The sequence below is a fragment of the Branchiostoma belcheri genome, unplaced genomic scaffold, assembly GCF_001625305.1.
Source record: "Branchiostoma belcheri isolate BF01 breed outbred unplaced genomic scaffold, Haploidv18h27 scaffold107, whole genome shotgun sequence".
Classification (NCBI taxonomy): Eukaryota; Metazoa; Chordata; class Leptocardii; order Amphioxiformes; family Branchiostomatidae; genus Branchiostoma; species Branchiostoma belcheri.
Window position 1 is genome coordinate 525832 of NW_017802458.1, and position 17453 is coordinate 543284.

At 41.7% G+C, this 17453-nt stretch overlaps 2 protein-coding genes across 2 annotated transcripts; one reads left to right on the top strand and one right to left on the bottom strand.

The window, feature by feature from the left end:
• Positions 1–4147: 4147 nt before the first annotated feature.
• LOC109479350 (coiled-coil domain-containing protein 14-like) lies at positions 4148–14286 on the top strand. Its single transcript, XM_019781304.1, has 11 exons — positions 4148–4153; positions 4263–4321; positions 6506–6587; positions 7263–7353; positions 7841–8053; positions 8629–9508; positions 9887–9993; positions 10186–10404; positions 11104–11236; positions 12198–12323; positions 13174–14286. The coding sequence occupies exons 1-11, from the start codon at positions 4148–4150 to the stop codon at positions 14234–14236; spliced, it is 2979 nt and encodes a 992-aa protein (XP_019636863.1). The 3' UTR covers positions 14237–14286.
• Positions 14287–15372: 1086 nt separating this feature from the next.
• LOC109479863 (cytochrome c-like) lies at positions 15373–17309 on the bottom strand. Its single transcript, XM_019781903.1, has 2 exons — positions 16992–17309; positions 15373–15755 (listed from the first exon to the last, which is right to left on the bottom strand). The coding sequence occupies exons 1-2, from the start codon at positions 17158–17160 to the stop codon at positions 15610–15612; spliced, it is 315 nt and encodes a 104-aa protein (XP_019637462.1). The 5' UTR covers positions 17161–17309; the 3' UTR covers positions 15373–15609.
• Positions 17310–17453: the final 144 nt, after the last annotated feature.

Genomic DNA, 17453 nt, shown 5'->3' on the forward strand with positions numbered 1-17453 from the left:
TGATTTTTAATTTAGAAAATTTCTTTTCTTCTGTTTAAAAAACATTCAAGAAGTTTTGTAATTTGAAAATGGGAAGTTTTTATGTATTTTGACACCGTAAATGATGCAAAATGGATTTTCCCTCACTGAGGCATGACGGGATAAAAATTCAAAATGGCCGCCGTTGGTGAGAAAGTTTTGTTTTTCTCCGATTTTTTGTTGTTTTAGTCTCATATTTCATGTTGTGAACATGTTTACGTCTCGGCGTTTCGTCTGGTATGTGCTCAGATGTTTGGGAATCAAATAATTTTTGCATAAAGACAAGTAAACAGTTGTTAAGTAGTAAACACGTTTGAAAAGTGCCAGACCGCCGTGAAATTGTTTGTATTTATTTCTGACATGTTGTCTTCACACAGGATAGAGTACTGCATCCTGATTAGCATACGTTATTCCTAATGAGGAGAAAATGCCGGTCGCTCGCAAGATTATAGGAAGGGGAACAGGCAGGGTAACACGTTTTACTTGTTATTTTAATGTTACGTATTTTGTTTCAACCCAATTACTCTCATGTCCCTAATAAACATACCCCCCGGAATAAACATACCCCCCGGACAAATCTTCAAAGTCTAATAAACATACCCTCCGGAATAAACGTACCCCCTGGAAAATGACCAAATTGACAGGTGAACCAGGGCTCCAGATTAACTTTTTGACCTAGGAGCACTGTGCTCCTAACCCTCAAAAGTTAGGAGCACAGGCCAAAATCTAGGCGCACCACTATTATATAGAAAATTTGAAGAAAAAACAAAGCTCTTGGCCTTACCAACTAATATTCCTATAAGTATTGAGCAATGTTAACAACCTAGAATAAAGTTAAACTATTTAAATAATAAAAGAAAAGGCTTACATTGACACACTGGTACAAAGAAATTGTCAATGTGTGCTTAGCTATATTATGGAGTCGGTTCTTGGAGAAGAACAACGAATCACACAATTATTTGCAACAACAAACTTCTTTATTTCCTGGCCTAATGCTAAAGCCAGGCATGAGGGTACTCTCAGTCGCTGTCAGTGTGGTCACTGTCTCAGAACTGTGTGTCCATGATACTAAAATGTGCACTTTATTTCAATACCAATATATGGGCAAATCTTTCACTGTTACATTTAATTAGTGAGTATATATCACTTTAATTAATGAGTATATATATATTGTACTTGTTTTGGGGAAATACGAAATACGTAGGAGAAGCTATTGCATTTTACACTTCTGAAATGCACTGCCTCTGTAAAAATGAAAGCGTCCCAACCGGAGAAACGCCTGCCGGACGCCGTCCCTGGCCGTCCTTAGCGGGAAACGGCGTCCTGACCGTCCCAACACAGTTGGCAGCGTCCACAAACTCCCGCCGGACGGCCGTCCCAGAAATTAGTGACGGCACCCCGTCGCTCCCAGCCGTCCTGAACCGTCCGGCATGGAAACGGGCGTTTATTAATTAATTGACAACAGCAGCGGCCGGCAGTAGCGTGCTTCACGATGTTTCCCACGGGGTTTTAAGCTTCTGACGCACATGCGCCAAGTTTGAAGGCGCTAGATTTAACGGTTCTAACCGTCAGGCCGGGCTGGCTGGGGGAACACTTCTGCTCAGTCGATCTCAGTTTTTTTTCCATTTTGTTGGATTGTGTGCAATTTTGGAGGATGGATTTCAGTCTTACAAGCAGCTATATCTTTCGTCGACACTGCACACAAGTTTGGGCAACTCCAGCGACTGACTAAAATGTCAAACGAGGTGTTCCAAGAATGTAAACAGCGGCCGCCAGAATTTCGGGTGTACGGAAGCAATCTGTCTCGGCGGTTTCTTTTCGAGGAGACTCGGTAAGTGGACAAGAATTTTTCGTTGTCAAATGTTACAAAGGAACTGTGTAAGACAGTGTAACAATTGCTACATCAGAACATTAGTTAATTCCAGGGGCTGCTGAGAAGTTCGAGGTTAATTTTGTTGACGTACTTCCCAAGTGCCCTCCCCACATAAATTTTGCAACATGAGCCGCCGGGCTGGTAACGGAAATTTCATGATGTTTTAACGATGAAAAATAAAAAAGACGCAGACGAACGATTTGTAGAATAAATGTGTACAGTACCTGCTGTTTTAATAAAGAACGATGATGCCGTAAAAATGTACATGTCATGAAAAATCTTACACAAAATCCAGTGGCTCTAAGTCCCGCACTAAGTAACCGGCTGCTGGAAAGTCCTGACGTCACGGCTGCCATCTACAAACGCAACTGTCAATGTTGTTTTCATACGAAATTTCCCAAGACGTACAAAACTACGTAGAATATAACTATACAATATACGAATTTTAATGGAGAAAGATGACGATGTTAAAATGTCCACTTAGGCAATATTTAACTTGTATTTTTTTTACCCTGGCCCTTTATGTTTGTGTGCGCTCAAAATGGCGCGTTATTTTCGTCGCATGTTCGCCGCTGTTTACAGCCGCTGTTCAACAATATATATTATCATTACTCTATATTCTTGACGAAGAAAATAGTTTTCGTTTGATCATGTCATTCTGTATTTACTTCACTTGTATTTACTGTTACAATGTGGGCGGCCGTAACATACTTGGTTCGATGCCAATCTGCAATTGTTTTCAATTACTATATCGGCACATTCCTTGACGGGACGCCGTCGGAAACGCCGTCCCAGCCCCGTCGGAGCGGCAAGATCAAAATGTCCACAATGACTGAGCACCCCCCAGAGACCCGTCCGGCCGTCGGATACGCCGTTTGGACCCCACCTGTGCCGTCCCAAGCGTCGCCCGGCCCCGCCCTGGAGCCCGTCCGGCCTGCCCGTCCGACAGCGCGTCCAGCAGCCCGCCCGGCAGCCCGTCGGAAACGGCGCCCAAACGCCTTAAGAAACGCCCCGGACGCCGTCGAAAACGGACAGTTCTGACGGCGTCCCAGGCGTTTGAGGCGTCCTAGCCCGTTTTGGCCTTTGTGAAGGCGTCCGTTGCCCCCGTTTACCGCCAGGGACGGGCAGCCGTCCCAAACAAACGGCCACCACAAACGGGCGTTTAAACGGGCGTTTCTCCGTCGGGGACGCTTTCATTTTTACAGAGGTTTGCTATTCTCCTGCAACTTGAGTTGAAAATCTGACTAACTTAAGAGATAGAAAATCAAGCCCAATTAAGTACAAATATAGGGGTTTAATGAGTATATGTACAACAAAATCCATTTCAACATAATAATTGTTTGGTATGGTACATTGTCTAGTCTGGTCAAAGTCTGGATTCCGAAGAAGAAAAACTTCTGAAGAAAAAAAACTTTTGAAGAAAAAAAATATTATTCAGCATAAAATTTTGATTGGTTTCCATCTCATTGTTTTTTTAAAAATCGATAATGTGATTGTATCAATTTTAAACGCCCTAAAATTAGCTAAATCGGCGCTTTTACGGTGATTGCGCAATATGGGTGCCCTATGACCTTTGACTTTTTACGGGTCATGCTGCTCAGGCGCTAGGCGCCCTCCCCACGTCGGCCGTCCGTCTTGTGGGCAAATTTCTACTTTTTTAGGGGTTTCGGGACCTAAAAACTAACACCAGAGGGAAAATAAACCACATACGTTTTTTCATGGTAAATATCGCTAAAATGGACCAGGCATTTTTCTGCCGCGTTGCCGATTTTGACAAGGACTTGCGGCCGCCATGTGCTACTCGCCTTCCCCTTCGGTTTTGTGGGCAAATTTTTGCTTTTTCAGACGTTTTGGGACTTAAAAATGGACAGCAGGCGAAAAATAAATAATATACATTATATTCATGGGAAATGCCGCTATCATGGACCAAATATTTATCTGTGACGTGTTGCCGAATTTTGCGGCCGCCGGGCACTTGCTGATGGTGCGGTACGTATGGACAATTTTTTCCCCAAAAATTAATAAACGTACCGTCCCTAATAAGAGTGTACCGGGTGGACGTTCGGGCCGAAAAAAATAAACGTACCGGTACGTTTAATCGGGACATCAGAGTACTGCATGATTTGTTGATTGTGTATACTAGTACCCAATAGTGTTTTCAAGTCACCAAGTGTTAAATACCTACAGAGACAATTGACTGAACTGAACCAAGAGTTAACCAGCACCAAGAGACCATGTCTAGTGATATATTAGACCATGGAGGTAGCAACAATAACCAAGTACAAGTTACATAATTATTTAATAATGGTAGCAGAAATGTACTTGAAAATGCACTATCTAATTCTAAACATGATATTTTCTTTGTTTACAGGTAAAGTCAGTGCCTGGAGTGGGTAGAGGGAGGGGCGCAGCTGGAAGGGGAACCAAGAAGTAAGTTTCATGATCTTTTCTATTTAAACCTTTTATTAATCATAAAGACTAAGAATTGAATTACTCTTACCTCTCTAATAAACGTACCGGGACGTTTATTTTTTTTCGCCTTGAAATCCGCCCGGTACGTTCTTATTTTAGACGGTACGTTTATTTTTTTTCAGAATCCAAAAAAGTTCCGGGCAAAAAAGTACGTAACAGCAGAGTTAAAATGTCACGAAAAACACATGTCTGGACGTAAGAAGGAAGTTCCTGGTACAAATAATACATTTAAGTCTTTTTGTAGTAACTTGTTGCGGTATTCTAGCGGGTACTTTTCATGTTTTGTTAGTTCTGCCAGTACGCAAGAAGATCCGACAAGACCGGGGGTGGCCGCTCCGGTGTTGAACGTCCGTGAATAAACTAACTCTCGTGTGCCTTTTTTTTTGTTGCCCCGAACATCCACCCGGTACGATCTCATTTTGGACGGTACATATAATAATTTTTCAAAATCGGGGCATAGTTAACAGCATTGAAAGTACATGCCCTCTTGGAGAAAACATTTTTTCTGGGTGCAAGTTTTTGGAAAGCCACGATGCCCGGACACAGCCGCCCAAAGTAGCGGCCACTTTGCAACATGTCAAATATGCATGGGCAGAACTTTACTGACACCAAACGTACGGCAGATTTACTGAGTCATCGTACTTGTACTTATGTAGGGAAAAGATCACCTCTTTTTTTAGAAAAAGGTAAGTAATATTTTGGAACACGTAGCAGGTCGGAGATATGAGCTAGCGTTACTAGAAATAATTTGGGGGGAGGAACATGTGCTTGCACATTACGTGTTTCAAGTATTCCTTTTTCCAATGAAAATATGAAAACAATACCAGACAACAGTGTATTTTAGCACAATAAATCGTATTTCTCACAAGAATTCCCAAATCCTACCACAGAAATGACAATTCAAGCTGGAAATAGTCCGTTCTGACTGGAGCACGTAAGGAGTGAAGACTTGAAAACTTCCCACGATCATTTGGAAGAGCCTACTTTGAGTATGGGGAAGGCTATGATTTTTAATGTGAATAAAACTACTTTCTTAAAAAATCAAATATGGATGTTACATTATGGAACAGTTGAATAACAAGTAAAAAGGTGTTGACATGACAAAACTTGCAATCTATTCATATCAAGTACACATCAAAATGTTTTAAAATGTTATTGTCCCCCTAGTAGAGAATGAACCATTCTTCCAAGAACTTGAGGCCCCGCCTCCCATCATTTGCATAACACAAACTTCAAAGCTTGCTACATTTTGTAAGTGAAACCTGAGACCCTTGAGATTGTGGCAGTGTTTCAAATTGTTGCTATTCTGTGTGAACTTTGTGTGTGACTTGTGGATTGTGACAATTGTTTGAAAACTGATTGAAGTTTTTTTAAAGGTATAAAAATGAAATACCATTCAAAATCTAACATTATATGATTCTTTTCCCTATGGCTTTTTACACATTACTGCAAATTTGTATAGAGCATGTATTTAGCATATTGTTAATTTTTGTTCAACTTCAAACTCTATTCTTGTAATTTTTCTTAACCTTAAAAAATCAAGGACTCGTATTCCAAAACTTGATAGCATTGTTCCTGCTCAATGCATGCATGCAATGCAATGATCAACAACAAATTGTGTGAACTCAGAGTCAGATCTCAAGTTAGAATGTAGATGGATAATGTCATTAGACTGCACGACATATACAAAGGCATGTACTTCTCATTAACCTGTAAGAATGCAGGCTGATAATTTGGTAATTTTCCAGGGGTATGTTTATTCTGGGGGGGGGGATATTTATTAGGTTTTGAAGATTTCTCGGGAGTACTTTTATTCCGGGGGTACCCCGGTATGTTTATTTGGGACCTGTGTTTGCAAGGGACACATACATGTACACCGTGAGAACACATTTTAGTAGCATAAACATTGCTTACACATTTCAATTTAAAATTTTCCGGGGGGTACTTTTATTCAAGGGGGTACTTTTATTACATTTTGAAGATTTGTCCGGGGGGTACTTTTATTCCAGGGGGTACTTTTATTCAAGAGGTGAGAGTAGACTGAGTGTCACTGTGTACTATAGTTTCTTGATTGTCCATAAAAACTGCTAGTAATGGTGTCTAGAGACAATTTGAATTTGTTATCAACACTTGTTATTCTAGGCCTGTCAGAGGAAAGCGTGCTCCGTCTCCTGTCTACTCAGAGGCAGGCTTTTCCCTGTACTCTACTGACTCAGAGGACCAGGTAGACAATGTTTTCCTGATAATCTGTCTACTCATGATGTAGGTGCACTTGTGTGCACCCAACTTAGAAAATTGTGTGCACAGAAAAAATGGATGTTATGAATATGGATGTACTAGTAAAGAATATGCTGTATACTTAACTATGTCATGTACATTTATCATATTGACATACGTAAACCTACAAAAATCTTTGAGTGCACTGGTGCACCCACAGAAAAAATTGCGTGCACAGCTCCAAATTTGGGTGCACTAATGTGCACATGTACCCAGTATTTCCAGCCCTGTAACATATGTATCAGATCTGTATTTTATTTTTGTATCAAAGTGCGGCTTTCAAAAAGTGAAAGTGAAAGTGATCTCGAACCAGTTTAGCTGAAGAGCTAATCTTCCACTGGTCGTGACAAAGAAGACAGATGCTATGTACAGTATTTACAGGTTTATTGTACCTGGGAAGTTCCCCTAGCTTTTTTCGACAAGCACAATGAACAGTGGACCACGGCTTAACGTCCCGTCCTAAGGACTGCGAGCCTAAACAGTAGCGTGCATGTCGGGTGAGCGACAACAGCCGGGATTTAAACTCCCAACCTCTTAGTCTTAGTCCAGAAGCAGGATCGCTAACCACTGGACTACGCACACTATAAAAACTACTAGTAACTCACTACCAAATGTTTCTCAGGTCACTTCAACCAACAAAGGTCTGGACCGCTGTGCTGCACTCCTGGGTGACATTCTCAGTAGAGAACCTGCAGAGAGGTCTACTACACAAGGTGGGTACTAAAATTCACTGCATAGGGGCCTAGGAAAAAATGTTGTGTTTCCTGTTTCCCAAATGAAAAAATGCAGACCCTTGCCTTTTTTGGGGGACATCAATTTTCAAGCTGTTTGACGTAGCTCCATGAGCAACATAACTTTCGTTTGAAAGCAAGTTGATCATAGACACTAAAGGTAGCTTAGATCAGTATATTATAATCTAAGCTACCATTCTGGACAAATTCTAGTTGTTGGCTCACTGAAAAGACAATGCATCCCCCTGTAAGAAACAAGAAACATTCTAATCTGAGAAATATGGTGATGTTTGTTGCTATTGTTTGTTTGACGTTCATGTACATGTACATAGTCTTGGTGTATGGAGCTTGCAATACTGCTCTGTATTGCTAGGTGGTGTTTGTAAACATGGCTATTTTTCTCTTCCCAGAATAATCACATAGTAAGTATCTGAATCATGAGTCCCTTCGCTACTATTTTTTACCAAAGGTCTAAAGCAGAAACCGAACCAGCAGCCCAAACCTAAGACAAAGCCCAACCCTGCCAAGACTAAGGTACCACCGAGTAAGACAAAGACAACAAAGCCAGCTGTAAAGAAGACCACAGCCCCACAACAGACAACTGCCAGAAGGTCCCCTGAAAAGACCAAGCAGGGAAACTTGTCACCGTATGCCTTCAGGGTACCTACTGTCCCTGTACAAGGTACTGTCAATTTCATGTTTACCAAAGGAAAACATAATTGTATACATGTACACGTATACTGTTTTTGCTCTGTTCCTATACATGTATATGTATACCTGCTGTTTTTGCTCTGTTTCCTCTTCTTCTTCTTCTACAATAAGGTTAATGACCATAACCAGACGTCTGTTACCATGGTAACTAGTGTTGGGTTACATCATGTTGCAATTTTATAGCAGGAGGGATTTAGACTCCTGTCTAACCATATACTAGTATATGAAAATGTTAGAGTAAGAATTAACAGAGCAGACTACCGGTATATATTATGCGAAGTTAAACATTATGCATTTGCTTTGAAAATATTACCTTTCTAGTTACATTTTTGTAAGTTTATGTAGATGCATTACTTTGTCTTCCATTTATAATTGTGTTGTTTCAACCATAAACATGAAAATAAGCAATGCTACAATCAACTTTCCTCTGTACATATTTAACTGCTGGTATGTTGTACATCTTCTTGGTCTATTTACCTTGCAATACTGCTCTGTGTTGCTAGGTGGTGTATGTAAACATGGTTATTTTTCTCTTCCCATCCACAGGTCCAGTGTTACAGCAGCAGGTACCACCAGCTGCACAGAAAACCCTGTTCAACGAAAGAATTCCAAGTTCCACTCCTAACCTTTCCCCTGACCCTAAAAGGCCCCCCTCCCCAAACACGCTGCTGCAAATGCTCAGAGCTCAAAATCGTGCCCCTGTCCAAAATGTACCCCACTCCCCACCACAGAAAGATGGGGGTCAGTATCAACCGGGGAAAGATTTTGCTGCTACACCTTTTCATCCTGCTATGCAGCCCCCACAATATGAGCAGATACAATCACAATTGCAACATGCACAACTGGTTAACCCGCAAAACTATCCAGTTAACCAGCCTGAACAGCCACATAACCAGCAAACTTATCAACCGACATCAGGTTATTATCAACCAGGTGATAATGATAGATATCACCCACCCTCTGTAGGTGATGTTATCAGTTATCCTGCACCTACTTATCAACAGGAATATACCACAGCTAATGATCAAAGAGGGGGCAGAGAACAGTTAGATAGCGTTCCAGTTCGAGATCGCGAGACCATTAGCCCTGCTCGGCGCGCTCTCTTTCAGACGGGAGCGCCAGTTGTCGATCAAATGCAAGGGAATGAATCGAAAACAGATCAAGAACAGGACGACTTAGACGAAACTGTCACGTCAAGTCCGAAACGGCCGCCTTCGCGTGCGTCAGAAAAAGAAGTGCCGAGAACGAGCCCGGGAAAATCGCTGCAGACGCTGAGGTATCTTCTGAGGGAGTTACAGGCCGCGGCGGATGACCCGGAAGTGAAACGTTTGGCGCAGGAAGTGGAGAGGATTGTGGGACAGCTGCCAGAGACCAGGAGGGCTGCTGACATACAGACTGACATCAACTTGGCTCTTCAACCTCTTAGGTATAAAATTTGGTCACTGTATTTTTAATAAGTACTAACCATTACTGACAACACCTGAAATATGTGTCTCAATCAGTCAAGCTCTGTGTATGTGACTGTCCTTCTTTTTCTTTCTATCCTGTATGGCAGCACTCGAGGCATTCTTGCCCAGGTTTGTGTCTTTTAATAGTTCTAGAAGTTGGTTGATGTATAGTTTTTTTTCTTGTCCTTCTATAATAATAATTATAGCTTCTCTATCTGTGAGTGTTTCCCACAGCCTTTGTAGTCTTTGCTTTGGCAGCACTGTGGCCATAATCCTAGTTCAAATGCATACATGTATACTGTAATTTTTACTTGCAGTATAATACCAGGGGGTAATAAAGTTGTCTTCTCCTATAGAAGTGAGAACAGCCAGTTGAGGAGAAGGGTTCGAATCCTGAACCAGCAGCTGAGAGAAAAGGAGAGAGCAGAGCGAGAGAACAGGGCTCCTGACTTCAGCTTCGAGGGTGAGTCTTCTAATCCTGGGTGTAGAACTGTATCGTTAGTTGAATCGTTAGGTACAGTTTCAGGTCCAGACCTGTACCTAAACCTGTGTACCTATACCTGTTCATTTTGTACACAGCTCTATGGCAGAGTGTTTGTTCACGGCTGAGGCATTTTCTTGATTTGTTGAGTGTTGATGTTGCCCCTGTCTGTAGTTGAGTCTCTGCGCTCCCTAAACCTGTCCCTGGAGAAGCAGCTGCAGGACCAGGCCGGTCACCAGGAGGAGCTGCAGTGCAGGGTGGAGGACCTGAGACAGGAGTGTGACCGGCTCAGACTGGACAACAAGAACCTGCTGGACATGGTGGGACAGCAGGACACACACAGTCTGTCAGCACGGGCAGAGTGGGACAGCCAGATGGTCAAGGTCAAACAAGGTCAGATTCTATCATAAGTTCATGTGTGTTGATAGTTACATGTTTAGAGTTCAAACTTTTGTTCCAAAATAAAACAGTTCTCTCACCTAGAACTTTTGACCAGTCACTCTGGTCTTCCTCAGTAGACTGACCCAGTGATCGAGGCTTGTCACATGGCTTCTTTGAAGTGTTTTGTGTTGGACCAATTAAGTTTTAACTCTAAACAAGGCATCCAGTGTGGTTTTTAGGGCTTGGAAACCCAATTTTGGAAAGCCAATATTCTAGTCACTTATCTACATACTGAGTTGAAACCACACTTTCATAATGTATATTGACCCTCATGGAGCAAAAATTCCCAAAATTCTGACAAAAATGGTTACTGGAAGGGCCCTGGGCTGATTTTTAGGGTACCACCTATGAAATAAAGGACTCATCTTGGGGTTTGTTTCTGCAGTTTTAAATGCCCTACGTACGAAATACTGATTGAAATGTGCTAATGTGAAGCAGCATGTGTCAATATCACAAAGATTGCCTTATTCAGAATATTTCCAGTTTTGCTGCCCTGAAATTGCATTTAGCTCTGTCTACCATGTTGGAAAGAGATGATAACAGAGTACTTCTGTGACTAGAATAAAGTTTGCAATGTAGAAAGTTGTGTTCGGTTGTTTCACTATGATAACCACATTTACATAGTATTACGTATGTTTACTTTACTTCCAGATGTGAGTGCTACCCTGCAGCAGGTCCAGGGTCTGAAGCTGAAACTGGAGGCTGTTGAGATGGAGAATGGAACACTTTTAGTCACCATCAGACAGAAGGACGCAGAAATCAGGAGACTGGAAACTCTCACAAGGTCAGGACTTATCATGAAAGTTCATCTTTGTTGGTAGTTACATATTTAGAGCTAGAGCTTATGTTGCAACACAAATTTACAGTCTCACTTAGAGCTAATTCGACCAGTCACTCTGGTCTTCCTCCGTAGACTGACCCAGTGTTGATGTCACACTTCAAAGAAGCCATATTTCAGAGAAGCCATTAACTGGGTCAGTGAACTGAAGAAGACCAGAGTGACAAGTCGAAAGCTCTAGTTGAGAGAAATTCTTTGTGTTGGAACAAAAGTTTTAACTCTAAAATAGGTCAGGGATTGTATAATTATCCTTTCATCACATTGAGCTAGGCTGAAAGTGCAAGATGTAGTGATGCCACATCGCACTACTACTACTACTACTACATGTACTACTACATTCTGTCAACTTGAAAAAAGCATCATGCTTCACTTAGATAGTGAATGACTGCTATGCCTTTTTGTGTTAACCTTCACAGATTGAAGTAATTTCTGTAGTTAACATAGAAATTTTTTGTACATTACATGTATTTAGGTTTTGCTGACTTTCTAATAAATCTTTAATGCACCCAATCTACAGCTAAATTTCGTCCCAGTAAATGTCCAGTAATAGACAGTACACGGTCAGTAATGGTCTGATTGGTCAAACAAGACATTGGTTAAAACACCGACAGTAAATAGAGGCATCAGTGCTTACCAGTAATGCTTCAGTAAAACAGAAAAAGACAATTTACTGAAGATTTACTGAAATTTTACTGTTAGTAGTTGATCAGTACTTAACAGTAAATTTTCAATACTGATGGTTTGCCAAGGGTATACACCCAATCTACAGCTAAATTTCGAGGTAACTTTGACCATTATACTTACTGGTGTTCCCCAAATCAAATTTCAAGCTCTGCTACATGTATAGGACTTTTGTCTTTTATAAATGTTTTTTCTAACTGCTAGTTGTACTGTTTATGAACAACAGGGACCTTCACTCCAGTATGTCGTACCTGCTGCGGGACCTGCAGAACTCTGGGCCGGGCGGGAGGAACGTGGACGGACTGACGCTGGAGAGGGTGGAACACTTCCTCAGGACTCACAGTGTGGACAGGTAGCACCAGAAACCCTTCAAATACCCTCAAACACACAGTGTGGACAGGTAGCACCAGAAACCTTCACATATCCTCAAACACACAGTGTGGACAGGTAGCACCAGAAACCCTTCTCATATCCTCAAACACACAGTGTGGACAGGTAGCACCAGAAACCCTTCACATATCCTCAAACACACAGTGTGGACAGGTAGCACCAGAAACCCTTCTCATATCCTCAAACACACAGTGTGGACAGGTAGCACCAGAAATCCTTCAAATATCCTCAAACACCCAGTGTGGACAGGTAGCACCAGAAACCCTTCACATATCCTCAAATACATGGATTATACTTGTCCTTGTAGTACAAAGGGATTGACCTAGGGGGTCGTGTGGCATAACAAACCCCTAGTTATAGCCATATAGGCTTGGAACCAAGAGGTCCCGGGTTCGAACCCTGCCATGTCACCGATCTTGTGCCCTTGGGAAAGGCACTTCACATGACTTTCCTGGATGGAGGCCTGGCGAACCCCATCTCTTATTGGAGACAAAAAGGCAGCAGAATCTTGAGTTACATGTAGTTGAAGGCGGCTGCCTCAAAATGAAAAAAGAAAAAAAGAAGAAGACCTGACAATTTTTGAGCTTCTGCTATCTTCCCCAGGGCAGTTGTACATGTACCTCTCATGATCACTGCATTCTCACGAGGTGTTCATTAAAAGTTGGGCATTATTTTCAGTTGCCAAAAGGCAAATACATTGTATCTGAGTTTCATTTCTCTCATGTATGGAAGATGAGTCTTGAAAACTTGTTCGGAACAGCCTGCATGAAATAAACTGACCTGAAATGTTCTGTTTTTGTCTCTCCCAACAGTGTTATCCAGCTGGCCAGTCCTGAAGGAGGCCAGCCCAACTTCTACGGCAGCCCAACACGCAGGACAGCAGAAAAGGACTTGATTGGTCAACCACAGACCCTTCCGACCAATCAACACCAGGGCAGCCAGTTGCCACGCCAACAAGAGCCACGCCCTCCTGGTGGCCAGCTGTCCCAGCAACACTACAGTCAACCATCACACCACCCTAGTTACCATGGAAACCAGTCTCCACGGCAACAGTGGGAGCCACGCCCTACAGCTGTTCCAACAGCAGAGCAACCAAAGACTCCAGCATCTGTGAAGAGGGCTCTACAATTTGATGACGTGAACGGAAAGAAGAAAGAAAACATTACCGGAAGTTCTCTGACTGAGCAGCACTTAGCTGACCACCAGAGGAGTATTGAAGAGAAAAGTGCTTCAAAGTTTGCTGTCGGTAACAGCAGCACTGTACCAGCAGGGTATGATCAGACACAGCAAAGTTTGACCAGGGAGGCTATATCTGCACATGAGAGATCAGGACAGCACTATGCTGTTCCAGCGCCCCCCTCTCCACAAAAGCAAGGTGTAGGAAGAAAGGATGCTCTCTCTCACTCATTCAACGGTTATCCACTGTCAGACTTTGACCATGACTCCACCATGTACGCTTCTCTACCCTCCAACGTTGGGAGAACGCAGTGGAAGCCAACTCCAACAAGAGCGTACACAGAGAGAAAACCAGCGACGCAAAGACCGCAAGAAAACGGAGGAAGGAAAATGCAGTGGTACCAGTCATCTCAACCGTACAAAGAAAACGTTACAGATCGTTCTACAAATGCTCGCTCTTTTCAGTCGGGTGCTGAAGACATTAGACCAAACTCGAAACAAGACCATCTTTTTAGAGGTACTGTACTAGACAGTTCTCTGAGCACAGTCAATGACATAGAGGCTCAGTCAATAGCATCTGAAACTACAGTAACGTCACAGGATGAGAGAGTTTTCCAACAGGAACTTGCAGAGTTGGATGCTAACATTGCAAAGGTGCAGGCAAGTCTAAAGGGAGCTGTAACTTTTAAACTGCCATAAAGAGATTTAACTGAAGCTAAGGCCACACCAATTTAATTTGTTGTTTCGGATTCGCCATGTCAATTTTTTTCTGATTTGAAAAAAAAAAAGATTATGGTTCTGAATCAACTCAAAAATGCTCATATTTTTGAGTTGAATACAGTTGAGGAAAGTCATTTTCTTCCTAGTTGCAGTTTTTCCATCTATCAATGCAGTGGTTTGATTGAAAGTTCAAAATTCATTATGAAATAAAGAGTAAGCTTTAACTTCCAACACTTAGATTACAGAAATGGGACTTATCCCAAATTTTCGATTGACTCCTTCAACCTTGCTAAGTTCAAAATTCATAGTTTGAATATTAACCCAGCCTTTTTTGTTGACTTCATGGCTCCTATCATAGCATTTGGGGCTATTATAGGATGCCTAGATCTGTTGTTTTTTTTTTGCCCTGTTGCTTCATATATATTTCTTCATCTGAAAAAATCAGAGAACCAACAAGTTAAATTGGTGGGGCCTAATATTGCCATAGAAGTTGTAACGTTTGTTCTAAAAGAAAACATATCATGTACTGTTTGCAGCATAAATGTAGGAAGAGTTTTATGAGTGATGTTTTCTCTTTCAATAAATACGAAGTGTATGTTTGTCTTTGATACATTTGAGCTATCTAGTGATGTGGTAACAGAAATTGCCAAGAATGGATTTTTCCAAAGTCTACAGAACACTTCAATTGGCTAGTTGTATATAATCTTAATTTGATCAGATACTTTTGAATCAAACATATATTCTATCATTGGTGCTATGGAATAGTTTGATATGTATTGAAAATAGAATTAGTATTTTCCTATCATGTAGAACATACAGAACTGTATATTTTTGGACAAGCTTTGTATGATATTACTTGCAGTGCCTTTGAAACTGATATGTTTACATGTAGATGTAGTTTACAGCAAACATACTATTAGTTGTAAACTTCACTCAGGAATTCAGTGCTTAATCTAGAAGATCTATGAAGTTATGAAATAAAGGAATTTACCAGCCAATCAGAGAAATGCTTTGTTCATACATCACTACTTGCCTGACAAAGGTAAGTATGGGCACTTTTGATTGGTTCTTTCTCATGCTATCCTCACCCACCCTAACAGAAACACCAGACAGTGCCATGTTGTCAGCATTTTATTCAATGACAATTTATTTGGATTACAGAATCCTGTGAGTTCAACATCTCATGTTAAGAGATTAAGAAATCTTTAAGACATTAAATCTTAAAAGTGAATTAAGACATGTTATTTCCAATGATCTTGATGATGGGCAAATGAGGAAATTCAAGGTAAGCACATGTCTCTGCCATTACACTGCTTCTGCATTTCTTGGCAACTGCACAGGGATGGAGCCATTTAGGAGCAGGCTTGCTTGATGTAAGCGATGAGGTCCTTGCGTTCCTTGGCTTTCTTGATGCCGGCAAACACCATCTTAGTCCCCGGGATGTACTTCTTAGGGTTGGTGAGGTAGATATCCAGGGTCTCCTCATTCCATGTTATACCTGCAAAAACCAGAGGAACAACTTAAATAGGGCCCAGGTAGTGTATCACATACACGAAGTTTGGAATTGTAGTGATTTTCAAGAATCGGCCTGTCCTTGGTGCTGACCGCCATCCACATTTTTCTAGTACAAGCAACAAACAGTCTATGTACGTTTCCATGTACAGACACCGTGGTTAAGTGTTTTGTAATTTTTAACTGCTTCTATTCAAACACATACATGTACAGGACATGTCCTTGGTGCTGTCCGCCATCCATATAATTTTTTTCAAGCGTGAACAACTACGTACGTTTCCATGTACAGACACCGTAAGTTAGTTTGTAGTTTTTTTTACCGCTTCTATACAAACAAATGCATAAGCACTGTACAGGACCTGTCCTTGGTGCTGACCGCTATCCATATGATTTTTTTAACAAGGTTGAACAACTACGTAGTACACGTTTTCATGTCCAGACACCATAAGCGTACTTGTAGTTTCATTATATACCCCTACTTAAACGCATATATGGGGCGAATGCGCTTGTCCTTGGTACTGACCGCCATCCACATCATTTTACAAGGAACGAAAACATGTGTTATGTGCTTTTCCATCCACGCACAGAGACATAATGTTAGTTCATATTTTCCCTCCTCACACTCAAACATATGCGTACAGTGTTAAATCATAGGCGAATACACCTGTCCTTGGTGCTGATTGCCATCCACGTACAAGAAAACGAAACAATCTTATGTACGTTTTTATCCACATATACCGTAAACATGTTCGTATTTTGATCCCTTTTTCATTGAATCACGTGCTGCTCTAAGAAGTTACTCTTTGACGTATCAGTTCAACATTTTTGCCTACGTTACCCAAGTTTACCTTTAAGGATACAGACGTTTTCTTTTACACAACCATGATAGTTTACCTTGCTTACGTTTCGGTGTCTATCAGACACCTGCCTCAGAGCTTCTGACTGGAGTTCTGCTTCTCGCCGCTATATGTAGCTGATGTAGGTGGCGCTTTTGGTCGTGTAAAAGAAAACGTCTGTATATCCTATACTTTACCAACCTGATGAAACTATTTTCGGAAGCAAGTTACCTTTGTCCAACACAGCAGTTACTCAAGCAACTGGATATGATTTTGGAATCAAACATATGCGTACAGTGTTAACGTTAAATTATAGGCGAATAGACCTGTCCTTGGTGCTGATCGCCATCCACGTACAAGAAAACGAAACAATTTATGCACGTTACCTTTGTTCTTGTTGGCGTCGGTGTAAGCGAACCCCACTCCTTGACCAGTCCTCCGCCCGAACACTCCGGATAAGTTCGGCCCGACTTTGTGTTTCCCGCCGGCCTCCACCGTGTGACACTGCGCACACTTCTGCACAAATGTCTTCTTCCCTTTCTCCGCGTCACCCATCCTTAAAAAAACTTGTCTCTCTCAATCCCTGACAGCTTTGACAAAGTCCGTGCGGTTTCAAGGTCACGATGGAACGATCTGCTCTGGTTACCTAGCAACGCGAACATTCGAATCAGCGAAGACGTCACAACGGTTACCTTCTAAATGTACTTCTTGTTCTATGACGCATGATGATGACGTTAGAAATATGGTATTTTCTAATCAGGCCTGTGAAACAGTAGCGTATTAATGTGATATCACAATGACTTTGTGATCAGACAAACGTGCAATTGTGACGTTCCTTCCAGGACTAA